General features: G+C 37.8%; 1 protein-coding gene across 4 annotated transcripts in view; it reads left to right on the top strand.

Moving 5' to 3' along the window:
- The window catches only part of TSHR (thyroid stimulating hormone receptor), a 54,570-nt gene that overhangs the window by 19,813 nt on the left and 13,784 nt on the right, over nt 1–20,973 (top strand). For 3 of the 4 annotated variants that reach the window (XR_001411977.1, XR_001411975.1, XM_014941613.1), the window contains exons 2-7: nt 3,632–3,703; nt 9,101–9,175; nt 15,133–15,207; nt 16,390–16,464; nt 17,281–17,358; nt 18,358–18,426. Coding sequence is in view for 1 of the 4 variants with exons in the window: in XM_014941613.1 (XP_014797099.1) it covers nt 3,632–3,703; nt 9,101–9,175; nt 15,133–15,207; nt 16,390–16,464; nt 17,281–17,358; nt 18,358–18,426 (444 nt within the window). In the remaining 3 variants the exon portion in view is untranslated. The remainder of the gene's footprint in view (nt 1–3,631; nt 3,704–9,100; nt 9,176–15,132; nt 15,208–16,389; nt 16,465–17,280; nt 17,359–18,357; nt 18,427–20,973) is intronic. The other variant, XR_001411976.1, reaches the window with a different exon arrangement.

Below are 20,973 nucleotides of genomic sequence, written 5' to 3'. Positions count from 1 at the left end.
TGGTATAGGGTACCTGAGGGATGGGGGTGAGAAGTAGTCATGGTCCGTGTTGTTCAAAGAAGGAATGCTCCTTCCACAGGTCTTTCAGAGGTGACAGATAGGAAGGACACCCTTCTTCTGCTGCCCTGTCTTGATGAACAGTCTCGTGCTTGAGAAACACAAGCCTCCAAAACCCCCACAACAGGCACCGAACCCAACAGGCTTGTTGTACAACCTAAATACAGTTGTAAAAGTCTTTTGAAAAGACCAGTGCTTTTTATAGATGTGTTACTGTAAGGTATTAGATATTATATTACATATGCTTTCAAGCTATTGTAAGAACTTCAGCACTGAGTTATAATTCATCCGCAAACAGAAATAAAGCTTTCAAGTGATTTATAAAGAGAGCAATAGAAATGTTTTCTGTTTAAGTTTTCATGTATTCTATCACGTCTATATCTGTAAGTTCTCACTCTAATAGTATTTTGGTTACATAACTAGCACTAACAGCAGACGCCATCAGATGAATAGGTGTGACTGAAGTGGATGCACACCTCTCCTACATTTTCCCCTGGATTATTTTTTGCTCTAATACAAGACAGTAATAGAAATGTAGTTGTCAAATGTACACAGGCAGAGGCTATGGCTGTTACATATACACACAGATTACTTGTACCTCTCAAATGAAAAAAACTGTGATGTTTCTTTGGTCCTAGTTGCTAAGTACTTCTGATATTCACCAGTTTCAAGTGTTTGAAAACGGTCACCTGTAAGAAATGAAATACCTATCAAAGTTTTCAGTTTAACTTCCTTATATGCTGAACACTGACTTTTGTAAGTCATAGGCCAAATTCTATTCCTGTACATACGTGTAGTCAAAAGAGTACTGTGATTTTAAACAGTTCCATTTGAATTTTGTTGTAACTCCTTGGTGCTAGTCTTTCTCTAACTGTATTTAGCATTCAGTGGGAAAAAAAGTCAGCTATGATGCTATTCTGGCTTAAATGCACAAGTAGAAGTGAGGAACTCCTAGCTTCTGAGATATAATTATGGCTTTGCTTAACATGAAAATAGAGGGCTGTTAAATGGCTAGTCAAGAACTATAATCTATATGAAGAGTTAAGTACTGTTTCATATATGACTAAAGCTTTTATCCTGGTTTTCTAATCTTGATTTATTAGTGAAATATTTTTGTGGGTTTTTTTTTTTTAATTTCTATCATAATTACTTTTACCTTGTGTTGTGGCTTATCCCCGGCTGGCAGCTAAGCACCACACAGCCACTCTCTCACTCCACCCCAGTGGGATGGGGGAGAGAATTGGAAGAGTAAAAGTAAGAAAAATTGTGGATTGAAAAAAAGACAGTTTAATAGGAAGAGCAAAAGCCACACATGCAAGCAAAACAAAACAAGGAATTCACTCACTGCATCCAATTGGCAGGCAGGTGATCAGCCATCTCCAGGAAAGCAGAGCTCCAACACGAGTAACAGCTACTTGGGAAAACAAAATGCCATAACTCCAAACACCTGTCCCTTCCTTCTTCTTCCCCCTGCTTTATATACTGAGCATGATGTCACATGGTATGGAATAGCCCTTCAGTCACTTGGGGTCAGCTGTCCCAGCTGTGTCCTTTCCCAACTTATTGTTCCTTCCCAGCCCTTGCTGGTGGGGTGAGGAGCAGAAAACTCTTGACTCTGTCAGCGCTGCTCGACAGTAACTAACACATCCCTGTATCATCAGCACTGTTTTAAGTGCAAATCCAAAATGTAGCCCCATACTAGCTACTATGAAAAAAATTAACTATCTCAGCCAAAACCAGCACACCTTGTTTCAAATCACCTGTAAATTACATATATTAATGAATTACTATTTATAGATTTTTTAAAGTGCAGTCTAAAATAAGAAAAAATAACCGTGAGACAACAGAATATACAGAAGGCAATTAACATCACTAGTTACATTTTAATTAATGCCACCTGCTAATGTCACTAGTTCCATTTTAATTAATGCCACCTGCTTAGTTTACAGGGCTCATTCTAGTTTCACTGTCTTATTCCTGGCTTAAGCTGTCTATTCTTATGGCTGTGATGTGATAGGAGTAATTCATACTGAAACCAACAAAATATTAATTCCTAGTTAGTTAGCTCCTAGCTGATAGGAGCGTAGGCACCAGCCACCCCAAGAAGAGATTTCCTTGGTGCATTATCAAATAGGACACTGGTTTAACTGACATAGAACACATATAATCAATCAGTGTTTAGCAGTACTAGAAATACTCCTTAGAAATAGTCCTTAAGGGAGAAGAGACATTATCTACCAGATGCTTGAGCATTGCTCTGTGCATTGGCACTGTGCAGTCATTAAAATGAAGCAAATATGTTTAAGTTTGAATACGTCACAATCTCCACTTAGATATACCTGTATTTCTAAGTTAGTCAAAACCAGGGTTGTTTCTATGAAGATATAAAATATTTTGAGTCTATATGGTCTTATACTTCTTTTAAAAGCTTCTTTTTCTCATTAATGAAACTAGCTAGGATAACTTTGGGAAACAGTGTCTTTGCTAAAGATTGTTTGGGAAGATCAGAAAGGAGTTAAAGTTAGAGATTTTTGTAGTACTTGATTTTTGACCAAGAAACTCCTTACATTCCAGGTTGACAGATGTTTGGGGCACAGGAAAGCAAAATTGCAAAGTTCTGCCCAAGCAGTCTAATATGTTCCTTATCAGTTATTCAGGTTTCATTGTCTTGATAGATGCAATAGATAGGCTAAACTTTTGGTGTAAATATAAAAGCAGAAAGAACATTTTAAAAACTTCAAACTGACTGACTTTCTGACCTATGAAACAAAGAAATGCAAATGAAATGTCATCCTATAAAACTTAAAATGTTTTTCTGAAACATTTTCTTGCAATTTTGCAGAGAGCCTTCTCCTCCAATGATAGGAGTGTACATTCTCTTAATTTATATTTTTACTTAAGATGGAAGGTTTAAGAATTTCTACAGATATTTTTATTTCTTGTGTGCAAGTTTCAGAAACTTGATAAATCTTAAGATGATAATATTTTGTCTGTCTAAATCAAATATAATTATTATAATCAGGTACTTCGCATTATGAAACAGAAAATAAAATTAGAAAATCATCTTAATTTATTTAGTTCTTTTCTACTGAACTGCTCTTTAACAGAAGCTATGGGGAAATTTTTTCATATGTTCTTGATTATTCTTTAGACTATTCATCAACTATAAATTATGTAAGTGTATTCCTAGACATACTGAAAAAACAAAGATTACCTCAACCAGCAATGACAGATTGTAAGTTTAAGAGATGTAATAGGCTAATTTTTCCAAAGCATTTCCTCCTTTTTTGGAGGATTCAGTCTGCTAGAGATTCATCCTATTAAGAATTTGGTTGTTGATAAGCCAGTCATGCTCTGGAGTTTTGGAAGGTCCATCATTACCACTGAACGCTGATTTCGTAGGACAGACCAAGCCATACAATGAAACAGGAACAGAGATGAGACAAAGATGGAAACGTTGGGAAAGGGAAGATAAGAATAGAAATATTGGAGCAGAGCTGGAGTTGCGTAGGACTTTTGAATGTTAAATTGTAATTACTAAAGGATATTAACTGTGAAACTTTTATTTCTATAGGAGGTTTATGGAGACTCATCTAAGAACAATTCCAAGTGACGCTTTTTCCAATCTCCCCAACATCTCTAGGATGTAAGTTCTGTTTCTGATATTATTCTTTTAGCTCTTTAATTAAAAATCACTTTCCTTCTCCAAAATTCTGTCTTTGTGTATAAAATCTTCTGAAATGAAAATATATTTGCACCTTTGCTTCCTCACCACTTACGTTTTAGAACTGCAGATAATCACCCCGTTGTTTACAATCTGAACCAGCTATAGGAAGGCATACTAGGCATTTTTGGATAAAAGCACATATTTGTTGAGGTAGGTGTGATAAATAAGGCTATAAAAGTTGTTGGTTTTTTTTCAGTTCACAAAATATGAGAAATTATTTAATTCATAAAAGATTCTACTGCTGGCCTGGGCTAAAAATTTGTTTCCAACTCCCAGCATGATTTTTAAAAACCTGTGAAGAATAGACAGCAATTTAAATTTGAATGGTGTCAGTGCCCTTCTGGATTTTTCTTATAGCATTACTACTACTATTACTACTACAAATCATGAACTCCCACTTTCTTGATATAAACTTTAGGTTAAGGAACAAGTACCTGCATTTTAACTACAGCTCTTGTATGTGTGTCTTGGTCTCTAATGTACTGCATGTCTCATTTGCCTCTCCCAGCCCATAATTTCCATCAGCAATGAAAATTACCAGATCATTCCTTGCTTTGTAAACTCATCTAGAAAATGTTCCAAAGTTTCAATAGGGTGATAGAGACTGTGTTTACAGTTCCAAATATAGCATTTCATTTTGCTATGTGGTTTCTACTATATAATTTCGACAAATAAACTTTTTTTTTCCTCTGTACTGAATAGAAAATTTAGTTGTCCTCTTTATGAACCTTGTTTAAACAAAAATTTTAGAGCAATTATTTCCTTTAAATGAATGCATAACTATGTACTGATAGCTAGAGAAGAGACTGTTTCCCTGTGCTGCTTTGCCACAGGAATTAAACAAAAAATATTTCAATAAAATGCTCAAGTGCAAGACTAATTCCTGTAAGAAAAGCATCAGTGCACTGACAAAAAGGTTTTATAAGGTATTTGGATGCAAGCGAAATTTCTGGTTTACATTCTTGAAGTTGCAGATACATTAAATCTTGGTAGAAGGGCTTTGCCTGTTATTTCCTACTGACTTAGGACAGGTTGAACACTCAGTATTTTTAAGATCAAGGATAAAGAACCATTTTCCTGGGTTCAGGATGATGCTTTGGAGTCACATTCATGAATAACTCACAGACACAGAATCACAGAATATTCGTGGTTGGAAGGGACCTTTGAGATCATCAGTCCAACCGCAACAAAACAAAACCCCACACGCCACACCCACCCACAGACAGACACAAACCAACAATCTCGGGCACTAGAGCATGCCCTGAAGAGCCACATCTACACGTTTCTTAAATACCTGCAGGGATGATGACTTCACCACCTCCCTGAGCAGGCTGTTCCAGTGCCTGATCACTCTCTCAATAAAGTAATTCTGCCTAATATCTAATCTAAACCTCCCCTGCCACAACTTCAGACCATTTCCTCTGGTCCTGTCATTATTCCCTTGGGAGAAGAAGCCAACACCCACCTCTCTATAACTTCCTTTCAGGTAGTTGGAGAGAGCAATGTGGTCCCCTCTCAGCCTCCTCTTCTCCAAACTAAATATGCCCAGTTCCCTCAGCCTCTCCTCGTATGAGTTGTTCTCCAGACCCCTCACCAGCTTGGTGGCTCTCTTCTGGACATGCTCCAGCAGCTCAGTGTCCTTCCTGCAGTGAGGGGCCCAGAACCGAACACAGTACTCAAGGTGAGGTCTCACCAGTGCCGAGTACAGGGGCACGATGACTTCCCTACTCCTGCTGGCCACGCTATTCCTGATAAAGGCCAGGATGCCGAACTCTCTGAGCAGTTTTCTCCTCAGCTTCTCCACCCAAAGCATCACCCCCACATTGCACAGTGGTCTCTGCCAGCAGCCCCATGGCAGAGCACGACACTTCCCCTGGGCACCGTTCCCCTCTGTGCAGCGCAGTGCCTCTCCGTACCCCACGCACGCTGCTGTCCCCCGGCCAGTGCCACCACAGGGCTCCCCACCCCTGGCACGTGTCTGCACCTCCCCTGCTCCCCAGCCCGTGCAGCACAGCCCCAGCTGACGGCTTCCATTGCCTTAACTGCTCCTGGGTGTCCTCTCGTGTGTCCTGGTTTGAGGTAAAGCAGAAGCAATTTTCTGTTTACTAATTTTACTCTTCAGTTAAGCCTCTTCTAACTAAGTGAACTCTCTGAAAGTAATGGCATATTTCTCCAACAGTATCTTCTTCCAGAGTGATAAGACCTGATTGTTTATAATTTATACCAAGGAATGGTATGTAGAGAGGCTCTTGCTTATACTTATTGCTATAACAACCAAGGTCAGCTCGCTTTGTTATTTGCCCAGTTGGAGGGTCAGAAGAGGAAAGGCGTGGAGGGGTCACAGAGGAGGTCACACACAGAGAAACGGACAGGACAGGTGACCCAAAAGTGACCAACAGGGTATTCCATCCCATCTGCATCATGGTCAGTATAAAAGCTGAGGGATCAGAGGATCAGCCTCTTTGTTCAATGGCTGGTGTCCAAGGAGGACTCTCTTCCTATGCCTTTGATCCAGAGTCGTGCATTCCTGAATCCAGACCAAGAATCCAGTTGCAATTCATTGCTGAGTCCAGTCTGGGACTTCCCCAGTGTCTGTGGGTGACGTGATCATCATCCTGGAAACTCCATACTGGTTTTGTATATATTTTATATATTTCATAATTTTCTTTTTATATTTATTCATATTTTTATTAAAGTAGTCTAGTTTCAATGGCTGGTGTCCAAGGAGGACTCTCTTCCTATGCCTTTGATCCAGAGTCGTGCATTCCTGAATCCAGACCCAGAATCCAGTTGCCATTCATTGCTGAGTCCAGTCTGGGACTTCCCCAGTGTCTGTGGGTGACGTGATCATCATCCTGGAAACTCCATACTGGTTTTGTATATATTTTATATATATCATAATTTTCTTTTTCTTTTTATTTATTCATATTTTTATTAAAGTAGTCTAGTTTCTTTCTAAACTCATAAATATCTTTTCTCTCTCATCCTTCTCTCCCTGAAGGGAGATTTTCTTCCTCTTCTGAAGAAGAGAGAAGTAAATGAGAGCATTCGTCGTTCATTTTAGTGGCCAGTGCAGCCCAAATCATGGCATTTCCATACTGGTTTTGTATATATTTTATATATATCATAATTTTCTTTTTCTTTTTATTTATTCATATTTTTATTAAATTCTTTCTAAACTCATAAATATCTTTTCTCTCTCATCCTTCTCTCCCTGAAGGGAGATGCTCTTCCTCCTCTGAAGAGGAGAGAAGCAAATGAGAGCATCCATCGTTCATTCTAGTGGCCAGTGCAGCCCAAAGCACGGCATCGTGAAGTACCCCACGTGTCCCCAAGCTGCCCTCCATCAGCAGCAGAGATGAGGGGCAGCCGGTGGGCAGCAACACAGGGGATGCTGAGGCTGGAAAAAAGTGAGGAAAGGTGGAGAGAGGGAGAAGGAAGAAAATAAAGGCAGGGAGAGAGCCTTGTGGCTACTACCATTTGCCGATCTGCTTTAAATCCTGTCTTCGCAGGCTCTTTCTGAATGGGCAATGGTGATTAAAGTGTTATCTGCAAACAGACTTTCTCTGAAGCCGTGCATTTGGTGTTTAAGCTATGGCTGTATTTATGATAGGTCTCGAAGGCATTTTGAAATCCTGCAAATTAAACACAGCTGGTAGGGAGAGGAGGCGCTGAATTGTAACATGCCTTCAAAATGGGAATTTAGCCACGCTTTCCCTCTTCTTCTGATGCAAATCCTTACAGTTCTGATTGCTATAATTTTTCTTTCTTACATTTAACCTGTTGTATTATGTGTTCATTAGCCAGAGCCCAGAGGTTTTTGGAGGCAGTCTGAATACTTGGAATATTTATGCACCATTAATCCATGTTTCTGTTCAACATTCCTGCCTCAGAGGAGATTTTGAACACATTTGTGTGGGTTTGGGGTGTTTATGTAGATGACACTAAAGCAAATAAAACTATTCATTCCCCGTCATCTATGATGATGTAGTTTAATTAATGTACACAAATACATCTGCTTATGAAGCAGAAGAGCAGAAGACAACCCACAAATAAAATAACATGTTTCCTTCCCACTTTTGTTCCACAGCTGAAAGATATAAAACTGTAACTCCATCAGCTCCAAGCCAGGCAGTATCATAAATATGTGACATACAGGGTGGTGGGGAGAGACGTGGTGGTTGCAATCCCCTGTGCTGCTCTTTTGCCTGTTGTCACACATGAGAGAACAGCACTTGCCTGCCTGATGTAAGGTGACCCATTTTGATCACAGGGCACACAGAAAGTGCTCTCTAATTCCCAGCCCTAGCATGAGGATGCAATGTTTGTTTGTTATCCACTTTTAATTTCATTTTTGTCAAGCTGATTTATGTATAGTTGTTTGTTACATAAAACAACTTTTTTTTTTTTAATATATCATTGATATAACCTATCTTTTTGTATGTTAAAATGTAGGCTCTGTCAACATGGAACAATAAATTTTCTCTTAAGACTGAAACTCTAATTTCCTGAGCAATAGACATTTGTTGCTTACAGGAAAACAAAATTAAAGCATCTCACATGAACATCTAACTCTGCAATACTCAATCACAGAGGTACAGACTGGAAATACTTTCTGTATTGTATTCCTCTTTTATCATCTTCCTTCCATTTGGAAGAGCCAAATAGCTTTGTAAAAGCAATATTACTGTAGAAAGAGAATCTGTTGGTCATACAATCTCTACTAGGTACTTTTCTGGTATCTTTGCAAGCACTGTTGAATATATCTCCAGAGTGACCAATAAAAAGTAAATCTCATGTTAGAATAGTTAAAATCAATTCAGGTAATATGCTTTCAGCTTCAGTCTGGAGAGGACATAAATTAACTTGGAACACTTAGTGGTATTAGTCATCTGCTGGTTGTTGAGCATGTGCTGGTCACAAAGAATTCTTTCCAATTTTTTAAAACATTTTAAATATTTTTTAATATCCATTGACAGAAATAAAGTTTTATCTTCTTTAAAATTTCCCCAAAAATATTATCTGATCCATAGTTGATTGTATTAAAAAGCCCTTCTGGATTAAATGATCATATTTTAATTTGCTATATACTATTATTACTCTTGATACTGTCATTTGAACGCAACCCAATTAGAATTGATGTAAAGTACCAGTTGGATATTTTTTAAGTTAAGTATGATTCTAGGTCCTTGTAGGTCTACTGATTTAAAAGCAGGAAGTAATAATAAATATAAAGAGTGCACAAGGTATGATTGGCACTAGCCATGGCTTGCCAAGGTCTGAGATTTGTTTCATTTTCTGTTTGCTGGTGTTTAGCTACATCTCCATCGATGAAACACTTCAGAGTCTGGAGGCCCATTCCTTCAACAGTTTAAGTAAAGTCACTCATATGTAAGTACTGTAATTAAATAAATTAATACAGTGGTATAGTAAATTTGGGGATGTGTGGAAATCACATACATGTTGATGTTTGCATTGCTTTTCTTGTCTCTTTTGTAGCTAAATATTCCTCTTATCATTTTTTTTCTCTGTAATGTGGAATCAGTCTCTTTTTTGACTTGTGCTTTCTTTCCCTGCATCTTTTCGGTTCCCTCGCTCTTCTGTATCCTCCCACAGAACTGTAAGAGTGTAATGAAAAATATGTGGGACTACATTATGAACTGGATGGCAAGTTGAAATAAACTGGTAACTTTGACTTCTGTCAAAGTTTAACTGAAGGTTAAACAGTAATATAAACACCAGAAATAAAATCAGAAGGGCCAAATCACAGAGCAAAATGGCACAATCTGGAGACATGAATAATAAGAAGTAATCATTCTGGAAGTGCACTAGTAAAATGAAGAGTGTTTATCTGGTTATTAATTGGGAGTGGGACTGTTAGGGACAAAGGCTTCTGGGAAGCGCTTTTATAGCTTTTTGTTCTGAGCAGTCCTCATCAAAAGGTGCACTAGGGCCATTACAAAAGTGGTAGGAGGACTGGTTTCCTGATCTGCTATACAAGGATTATGTCTGTGTAGGATCCCTTATATTTCTCAAAAGGCACTATCAAAAAAGAAACTGTACACAGATTTATTTTTTTTTCTGTGTGAGAGCCAAAAATACTACACAGGACAAGGCACCAGAACTCTACTCCCAAAAGCTCTAGGCAATCCCCAAGTCTTTGCAGAGATCCAACAAAGAAGGGCTGCCTCTAGCACTCAAAAGCACTTACCAGGTTTTTAAAATGTTTGGAAGTAAGGCACATGTACCGAGGAGTATCAAGGCATCTGGCAAATTAGGCAGTTGCATATAAGCTCTAAAAAAAAGCAATTTATAGATTTGACCATTTTTCTGAATTGCTTCTATAACTCCTCTGATTTGTTAACACTTATCATTGTTGGGTTTGATTTACTTTTCAAAGAACAAGATTATTCAGAGATAAATGTATATGTTGTACTATGCGTTTGTTTAATGTTCTCCACTTGCATAGTATTTTCAAAGTATTATTGCTAAAATAATACTGGGTAAAGATTATCATAGTGTATTTTAAAAGAGGTTGAGGTTGAAGTTACTCTAGCAGTTCTGAAAAGAAGTCATTTCACCGAGTTTCATTTTCGCAGGTTGTTTTTCATGGAATTTTCGTAAAGTGCAGCTTTATGTAAATAATCTTTTAGCCCTAATTTAAACGTATACACACGGTTTCATTTTAAAAACACCTGTTTTAAAACATAAGAACTTCTTAGGAGAAAACGAAGCGTTTGTGGAAGGGAGGAACTAATTGCTTTGGCTTGAATCAGGTGTCGGGTGAACAGGTATCCTGTGTTGGTCACCACCCCTGCCTGCCAAGCCCGTCAGCGCGATTCAGCTTTCACCTGCAGCACTCTGTTTCCCTGGTCCTTATTCAGTTCATCTGCCTCTCTCCTGACTTTCTGTTCCTCCCAGAGCTCAGTGCTCTGTAAGCACAGGCCATATTTTTATGAAGCTCTGCCTGGCAAGTGCTGAGCAACTTCTGCAAACTAAGGGTACTGAGAACCTGCTGTATCTTAATGGGCCAGATCTCATTTGGGTTTTAATTAATTACATAATTCCCACTCTGTGAAGATGAAAATCAGGGCCAAGACTGTGGTTTTTTTCCCCCCAATTTTGTTAAATTGCTCTCACAATGGCTTCTTGTTCTTTATGTCTTTACCCTTTTAAAGTATGTCTGCAAGACAAACTTAACGTTTACAAATTCAGAACTGTCTCTCCCATACAATGGCATAAGTATTTATTTTTTCTAGATATAATTGTGAGAGTGTCTAATTAGCAGTCAGTGTCTCTGTGTCTTACTAGTAGAGCTGCAGCTTGATAGCATTCCACTAAATACAAAGCTTTCGCAATTAGGTCATTGTTTCTCAGGAAAACATTCCTGTGGAAGGAACCCCAGAAAAATTCACTCTTTCTTTTCCCCTTCTCTGCGACTCCGCTGATTCTCCTCTGATCTCTCCCTACTCCCTTCTCCTCCTCACTCCCAAAGCTCTCTCCTCTTATACTACCACATGAAAAGCCCTCTCAGCGTTTGGGAATGGGGCCAAAGGTTATGGCTCAAGAGGCTCACCCTTGTACATGCGACGTCACTTGGAGAGAGCCGGTGGGGAACTGCTCTCCATCCCTGTGGTGAGCTGGAGCCAAGGGCCAGGGCAGCTCTGCCAGCCTCCAGGCCAGGGCTGCTCTGCACTGCTTGGACAGCTTGTGGAGCCAGGTCGTGGGATGGATACGGTGCTGAGGAAAGGAGAGGTGATTCGATGGAAGTATCCGAGAAGTGACTGGAGAAGGAGACTGACGAGATCTGGGGGCACTGTTGTATATCGGCAGGGAACTTCCCTGCGCTGGGACAAGCGCTGTGCAGAAAAATCTTGTTAAAATCTGCAGCCCGGAGGTAGGGAATAGACTGTTGGGAGACTCAGCCAGCTTTCTGCTGCTAGCGTTGGGTGCTTGCAGATGAAATAACACAAATAAGTTTGGCTATAGGTGGAGAATAAACATGGAAGTATATATACATGTGAGAAAAGCCAAGGAAGCTAGGGGCAAAGTCAGTCTAAGAAGTTAAAGAGGGGTCCCAAGTTATTACAAGAAAAGGGACTGATTTAAAACATTTCAGAACTGCTGAGCTGGATATCCTTAGTCTTCTTCCTAGGTATTTCAGCATAATATTATTATATTGAGACTCTATACCCAGATTTGCAATTTCTGGATTCGGGTCTTGAGGAAACTCAAGGATGTGTCAATATTGCAAAGCAGGCATGAAAGACATGTCTGGTACACGAAATCTAGAAGCCACTTAAATATGTAACTGTTTGTGCTTTTTTAAAAGTTACTAAATTCATATAGGATGTTAAGTAGATTATTATCCTTTCTAGAAGTTATCTGGTGAATTTATGTCTCATTAATTCATTCATTAGACTAATATTTCAATAGTTCTTATTATTAGTTTCATTTTTAGACACATTTGGAATTGGAACTAAATATTTATATCTTTGTAACTGAACATAAGTTCATAGTTATTTGAAAATCTTGACACAGGACTTTGTATCATCAAGGGACTTTCTCTGCACATCTGTTCTTGACGTGTTAAAATTTTTTAAGAATTTTCTTTAAAAAGCAAAACTGAGTTGCTGTTTCTGGACAGTCAGGTGGTGGTTTGATTGTGAACCTAGTACATTTTTAATACTAGCCTGAGTGCCAGAAACAAAATTTAAAACATTGATTGACTTTAAAGTACAAATAAGCCAATTCTTAATGTTTTACATACTTTCTAAAATAAAGCAGAAGCTGAATGGTTTGTAAAGTAGCTTTGAATAATGATGTAAATATTGCACTAATAATTTTGTTATCTTGTGTCTTACTTCTCATGAACTTCTCTAAGTTATTTCAGTTAGGACTGCAGAGTGAAATATTTGTTAAGGGCACTTTTTGCCTCTCTGCATCAATGGTCAACAAAGATGCCTATTACCCGTCTTAAGTTTTTTTTATATCTTTAAAGCACTTCATTCCCAGACAGACTCAGAATTGTTGCATTGCTGTGTGCTAAGATTAATTTGCATTTTTAGAGTGTGTCAAAGTTCCATTTCAAAAGTCATTTAAAATCAGCTCTCATAGACACTTAGATACCTGGAAACTAGCCTACTAGATATTTTTAAGTATACTCTTTGCCTTTACCTGCATTTTAGGCAGCTAAAACTAATAATAGTTTTTCTAAAGCTACTTTTCAGAGGAACCTTAACTTTTTAAATCAGTGGATTTCAATCTTCTTGATTCACCAGTTCAGAAAAGCTCACTGATAAAAGCTCAAACTCCGACTAAGGAACATACCAATAATCAACCTGCTTTTCTTAGGTTTTTGGATCCCTTAAAATTAATCCTTACACCACAGCAGTCTTTTGATTGTGATTTGAAAATTACTATCATATAACATTTAGGCACCTTTGAGTATATTAGTCATGACTGATTAATGCAAAAGAAATTGTGAAATCACTATCCTGTTAACTGATGAGATCAGAACTATTCAAATATATTTTCTCCTTATGGGCTTCACTTCATAGGCCCCAGTAGTGGTGGAACTATAGATATCCTTTAAATCTGTGATTTTAAGGGGAGGTTCTTTCCAGTACTCTGAGATTAATGACGTTTGATTGAGCAAAACAAGGACAGCAGCACAGTTCATGAATGGAACTGAATTTGAAGATCTTTCTCTTTTTCATGCGTATGAAATGAGAGGCCCCATTCAGCCCATCAAGTGCAAGAGGCACATTTGACTGGACTAGAAGTAAGAAAAATTGGATTTTTTTCCTGACTTTTTTCTTAAGCATAGCATTTGCTTTGTTCAAATCACGTTTTGTCTTTTTATACCTCTCTCATCTTCTTTCTCATCTATTTTTGACTAGAGACTTCTAAACAACTGGCTGGCTGCTGTTGATTTCTGTAGTGCCTACCACAATGGGCCCCATTCTTCCTCTTGGGCTTAAGAAACTTCTGTAATACAAAGTGTAGGATGAAAGGCAAATATAAATACAGTATATATTAAAGCATACTTTTTTCCTAATCCCAGCATTACCAATTCAAGGAAATAGAACAGCAGGGACATAAACCTTTCCCCAACAGTCAATTGAATCATATTTATTTCCTCACATTACTTAAGCTTTTCTCTGATCTGAACTGTCTCATCTGGCAGTTTTAAATCTTTTATTCCCAGATTAATTAGTTTTTCATTTGCCTTTGTTAAACAGCACATGCCCTCTCATGGCCCAGTTACTTAATAAATCAAAATCTGATTGAATCTCACTGCATTATTTTGTGTTTCCAATTTTAGTACCATCTGCAGATTTTGAATTCTTACTTTCAGCACTCTCATCCAAATAATTTACTCAGAATGCTAAGAACAGCAACAAGCCAAAACCTGATGACTCTATGGTACTCCAATGCGTTATCCATTTCCAGGCTGAAGGCTGATCTAAAGACTCTCTTTACCTGGAATATGTTTGGTCCACAACAAAGGAATATGTGGCCAGGAAGCTCATGAGTCCAGCATTTTCAATGTAGTCAGTGATGGAAAAAACATGTCAGTTAAAGTTTATAGAGTAAATTCCGCGATTGGGAGTGTGATAGCTACACAACTAATAAAATAACTTGAGAGAAGCAAGAGACTGATACTGAGAAGATTTCTATTAAAGACAGGAACAGTGTTGTTCAAAGTAGCTAACAGCCATAAAATACAGCACTGTAATAGCAGTAGTACAGCTATTAATACTACACTGTAGTATTAATTACTTCATTTAACACATGACTAAAAGGTAAATCCTTGTCTCCCTGAAATGTTGGAGTAAAAACTGAAGACTTGAAAGATGGAGCAGAACTGTTTTGTCAGTATAACAGTATATAGAGAGGCTGAAGTCTTGATGCCTATATCTACATACTGATTTAACTACTGTCTTGTCTCTTTCCCCACTCTTCTTTCTCAGACAACGTGGCTTGGTTGATTTTGTCCTGTAAAAATTATTCCAGTGGCAGAGGTATCTTAAAACCCTAACTTGTGATACCTGTATTATGTAGGTTACTTGGCAGTGTTAGGGCATGGTCAATTAAATAACCTCAGGTGCTTCTTCCCTCCTTGCTTAAACTAGCCAGTCCCCATGACTGCATCAATCCAGATGGTCATTCATTACTTTAAAATTGCTCAGAATGCTCTGTGGTCTTGAGCTGGTGCTGGCGATTACAAAAGCTCATTGCAGGAATTAGGTCCCTGAAATTTCATTTTAATATTGCTGATTTCTGTTATGACAAATAATTAAATGCCAGTGATCAATGTGGTAATGTTCTTCCCTTTTTTACAGTGAAATTCGAAATCTTAGAAACTTGGATTACATAGATCCAGATGCCTTTAAGAATCTCCCACTTTTAAAATACCTGTAAGTATTTAACAGGTGTAATAACTTGGCACTTAAGCCTGGCAGATGACTCTTTACAGCTGGTTTGCTTCTTTGCATTTCATTTTGGAACTGATGGCAGTGTTTTTCCCTGTTGCTTTATTTTAATGCCAGAAAGCCAGCTAGGGTAGGGGTTGGAACTTTGACTACTTTGTGAGAAAGGAAATTCATTCATAAAATTCACAAATTAATCAGAAATTTTGCCTTTCTTCTTATGATAAGTGGTGTCTTACTGTATTTTTGTAGGAAATAGTGGGAAGGATGGATACAACAGAAATATATACATCTTTTATATGTACTAGATATTTACACAGGGTTTTAAAGCATGCCTGTCAGCTAAATGTGACAAGCCCATCTACAGACAATTTCATGTGACCTCTGTGGGAGAAAGAAATCCTGAACAATTCTCTATTCCCATGAAGTTTCTAAAGAGCAAAACAGAGTAACCAGACCATGAAATTCTAAAATTATAGTGTAGAAAAAAGAGATTGAAAAATTATAATTTGTGTGATTTTGAGTAATGTTTGGAAGACTCTAGAAAGGGCTCTGTGTGTATGTACAGTGGGAGTAGTGGTGGGGAGGAAAGATTTTCCCAGATTTTTCCTTTAGGTCTGAAAGCAATAAAAAGAAATTAGTCAAAACAATTTCATTTCAGGAGAATAGTTTTAAAAATTGAGAATTATATTTTTGTAAGTTACTTCCGCTCTACAGGAGTTCATAAATAAGGGGCATTAATTATACTCAAATTTGAAGACAGTTTCCCTTTTTAGAGCTATTTGAACAGCTCTTAACCTCAATGAAAGACAGAGGATTTAGGCATCCAGACTACTATCTGAAGCAGCGTTAATCTCTCAAGTGAATCCAGGGTTATAATTTTTTTTCTCCCTATCCACTTCACAGGCTACTTCCCTCTGCAGATCTCCTTAGATGTCTTATTGTTCTGTGTTCACATTTTTTAGATTCTATAATTTATCATAAATCCAGTATTTATTTTTTTTATTTGTTCTTGCATCCTTAGATTTTGGACAGTTGATTATAAATGAATTGACTGACAATAAAGAGAATGAAATAACTGTCCTGCACTGTTGAAGGCTTTAATTACATTGACTATTGTTGCTCAGTGATCCAGTACATGTAATTCTTTCTGTTTCTTCTCTCTTTCAGTGGTATTTTTAATACCGGACTCAAAGCATTTCCAGACCTCACCAAAATCTACTCATCTGATGTGAACTTTTTACTGTAAGTATCTCTTCTCACAGCTGTTTTGAATACTGCTGTTCTCAGAACCCAGGGAGACCTATAGTGAAGGTTTCTGGTTTTGAGACTCTATTATGATTCAGGAAAAAGCAGAAGTTCAGTCAGACACTTTGCTCTGCCCTTTGTTTTGACCAGTTTTTTTCTCTCTCCTTTTTACAGTTTATTCATAGTAAATCTCTTTAGGTTTTCTATGTCCCTTTTGTCACGACAGTGTTTTGGTTTGAAGATAGATGGTATTTATTAAGACTGCAGAGTGGGAGTACAAAACTATTTAAGGAATGACAGATAGTGAAACACTCTTGGAGAAGCGTTGAGAAGAACCATTGGGTTAGATCACACAGTGAGTTACTTCACCTGTGCTAGATGCAGCTCTGTGAAGTGGAATGCCTCTGTCCTGAATAATGTTTTACCTGATGTCTCATCTGAGCTTAGCTAGAGATCAGGATATTGGCTCTGTCACTTGGGCTGGCTCATTTGAGGCTGCAGCATTATTTACTTTGCTGATTGTCTGGCTTATGAGACAAGGGACCTGCCTGTGCTGTTCACTGCTATGATCGCACAGGCTGGCACACCTCACCAGGACTACAAACCCATCTACTTCACAAGCTCACTTCCTGGAGGCTGGAACATGCTCAATCCTTGATCATCCCACATGTATCTTCTTGCCTTAGATACAACTAAACAGGTCATTCTACAATTTTCTTTATTATCAAGGCAGAGAACAACAAATAATAAAGCTGTTCTGGAGAAGCTCTGCTGGGCAGATGTTTGATTGCCATGTTTTGTCTCCTTTTTCAGCGAAATTGCAGATAATCCTTTCATGACTTCAGTGCCTGCAAATGCTTTCCATGGGCTTTGTAATGAATCTCTAACTCTGTAAGTCCTTCCAGTTTAAGTCCCCAAGGCAATTACCTCTCTCAAGCATGCGGTACAATGTTTTTGAAAAAATAATATCCCTGTCCTACTCTCTAGTAGTTTGTAACAGAGAAACACAATAGACATGTAGTATCCATAATCTAGTTTCCATAAATCCTTTACTTCAACAGTGACTTGAATCAGGCCTGCTGCTTTTTCTTTAAACTGGCTTACCAAAATGGTTTTGCTTCTGTATGACCTTAATACCAGTGAATGGTTATATTGGAGAAAAACAAAGGGAAAAGTTTGCAGAGGAGTTCTTCTCTAAAGCTACAGCAAGGTTAGAACTGTGTCTAATTTTTTTTGCAACCTAAGTGGCACATACCATTAAAACTAATGGGTGGCAAATGTAAAAAGAGTCATATTTGAAGAAATATGGTTAAATAAATTTCAGTTATGCAAGTCATACTCCGTGTAAGCTGCATGAAAGCACTAAGGGGAGTGAAAATGACTGTAATGAGTTATGACCTGAACTAGGGGAAAGAGCATTAGAATGTGAAAAAGTGAATTCTAAAGAAATTAAAAAAAAATCCTTTTGCTCTAAGGTAGCAAAAGAATGAATTCTAAAAATTCAGGCAAGCCTGATAGCAAAATCATACCTATTTTTCTAGGAATTAGTTCCTTTAACCTTCCTTAATCAGTCCTAGCAGAATTTTGTTTCCTTGTTCTCAGTTTGAGAGTGGGAAAGTTTTAGCAAAGTGTTTTAGTCTAGTTCTCTTTTTGCTGTAAAATGAAGTAAAAGATGGCACACCTGCCACATGGTATTCTTGATTCAGCTACACTCAAGAATGCTCCTGGGCATTTGTTTGACCTTGAACTATAATTGCTGCTTCTTCAAGAGATTAAAATTAACTCATACATAAATGTGCTGTTGCCCAGAAAAATTGTACGTAAGATGTTAGGTATTCAGGTATTGAAGCAACCCACAATATACTAATTTATTTTTTTTTTTGCTTGCAGCAAACTCTACAATAATGGTTTTACCAGTATCCAAGGCCATGCTTTTAATGGGACAAACCTGGACGCTATGTAAGTAGCAGATCACTCTCTTCTTTCAGAAAAAAATAATTCTATAATAAATACTCTATGCTTGTTGTAGGCTCTCAAATACATATCTTGTTCTAATAATTTTTAAGGAGCAAAAAAGGATATTAATTTCAGCCAGCCATAAAAATATGGCTGCTTAATGTCTTCTGCAGTGTGCTTTCATTTAGTATGTATATTTATAGCTCAGAAATAAAATCATGGCAGGTAATTCCAGTGTGAATTTTGCTCTGGTTTGAAGCTACAATAAAATTTCTTTTGATCAGTAACATTTCTAAGACAATTTGGAAGATAATTATCGTATTTTACTTACAAGACAGTTTGTTTTAGTACACGTAGCACTGACAATGGCAGCAGCCCTTTCACAGAAATCTCTTACCTGCAAAAAAGTGAGTGGTATAAGGTGTTGGAAGCAATTCAGAGCAATTCACTTGCACTAGAAACAAGGGCTGGACATCTCAAAAGCATGAAGCAACCATTTCAGCTTTGCCTTCACCTTCTTATTATAGTTTCTGGAAAACTAAAACTTGAAATGAGTGAATATCATTTTTACACATACCCAAAATCATGTGCCTCCATCATTAACACAGAACAAATCTCAATTCCAGGGGCTCCATTCACTTTGGCAGAGCTTACTCTGGTCCTACAGAGGCTTGACTGAAGAGTCTGGCTGGCAATCTCATGAGTAAAAAGACTTCTTCATCATGAGCTCTAAAATTAACAAGAGAGGCATAAGGATAGATATGATTATTTTCAGTACTTTATTTTAAATCGGGCTTGAATTCTATAAGAATTCCATAAGAGCATCCTTCACAATGTCTTAATCTTTCCAAGCTGCCCTTTTTTCCTTAACAGCTAGCTAGACTTCTTAAATTTTGAAAAGGCTTGAGTTAAATTAAAGACCTGGGATAGGTCTTATTTTACTCACTTTAGTTCAGTTACTTTGAACTTTCATATGAGAAAGGAACCTTTTCATGATGACATAGTGTTTGTACTAGTGCCCACAGAAATTGCAAGATGTAAAATATGGCAAAAATAATCCAGTGTCTTGCCTGAATCCCTCCAAGATGTATATGCAATACTTAAAATCTTTCTAAGCCAATATATGAACTGTGTTGGCCCTTCCATTTCTTACATTTTGATGAAACACAAGTCGGAGATGATTCTGTAGGAATTTTTCTTTTTGCTTCTCTGATAGTGTGCAAGTGTGGTTGCTTCTGGCCTCTTTTCCTTATTATTAAAGAATCAAGTGAAAAGGTAGTTTTAGAAGATCTGGAGTCCTAAACACCTGCTTCATTGGGCTGGGTGGAAGTAGAGAAGCAGAAAACACATATTAGGTTCTGCAGATACTGCTTGCTTACTTTCAGAGGAGTGACCTCATGGCAGTCTACAACTTCTCAAGGGGAGCAGCAGAGGGGGAGGTGCTGATGTCCTGTCTCTGGTGACCAGTGATAGGACACGAGGAAATGGAATGAAGCTGCATCAGGGGAAGTTCCGATTGGACATTAGGAAAAGGTTCTTCACTAAGAGGGTGGTTGGTCCCTGGAACAGCCTGCCCAGACAAGTGGTTGTGGCACCAAGCCTGTCAGAGTTCAAGGAGCATCTGGATAATGCTCTTAGTCATATAGTTTAGTTTTATGTAAAACTAAAGGAGCGGGAAGTTGGACTTGATGATCCTTATGCATCCCCTCAAATATGATTCTAAGTGAACCTTTCCAGAGACTAGCTATAATGCACTAGTTAAGCAAATTAAAGCAAAAGAACTGCAACCAGGCTTACTTTCAGGGCTTTATCTACCAGCAGTAAAAATGGTTTCTTACAACAGTTTTCTCCTAATTAAATCACATGACATTTACTTTGAGCAAAGCACTACTCCAGACTTACAAGGCAAACTAGGGAGCTGAACATCAGTGGTGAACGCTTTATCTGTTTGATAAACTACATTGAAATTTCTAAACTAATTTTCTGAAGTAGTTTGGTTACCGTATGCCAAGATAAGGTATAATTTTGCTAAGTGGAAGCTTGGAGATTTGTTGTTTCTAGCAGCAGCATTAAGTTAATGCAAAAGCAAAATATTTCATTTTCTGTATTCTGACATTTCTAATTTGAACTCCTGTTTATCTACCACTGTACAGTGAAGAAAGTACCTGTTTTCCTCTGTGTCTGACCTAAGGTCCTTTGGACTTGATGAAACCAGGAGTAAAAAGAAACTAAGAGAAAAAGAGGGAGGGAAATTTTAATGGGTTTTGAATTATGACCTCAAGGAGGAAAACAAGTAAAAAAGGAAAACAATTGAAAACAGTAGTTCATTTTTGACAAGTCATTCAAAGACTCCTTTTTCTATCCATAAATCAGAAGACATTTTGGGAATCTTGGAGGCTACCTTCTCCCATGCAGTGTGCCTTCCTACCACTCTTGCAGTATAAAAAGACCAAGGCAATTCAAGGAGGTCAAAACAATCAATGCAGATATGGGTCTGAACCATGCATAGTTTCTGTGACCATACCAAATGATGGTGCTACCTAATATATC

The sequence above is a fragment of the Calidris pugnax genome, unplaced genomic scaffold (genome assembly GCF_001431845.1).
Source record: "Calidris pugnax isolate Ruff unplaced genomic scaffold, ASM143184v1 scaffold56, whole genome shotgun sequence".
In the NCBI taxonomy this organism is placed as follows: Eukaryota; Metazoa; Chordata; class Aves; order Charadriiformes; family Scolopacidae; genus Calidris; species Calidris pugnax.
Note: the sequence above shows the minus strand (reverse complement) of the source record. Positions and strands in the feature narration are given on the sequence as shown.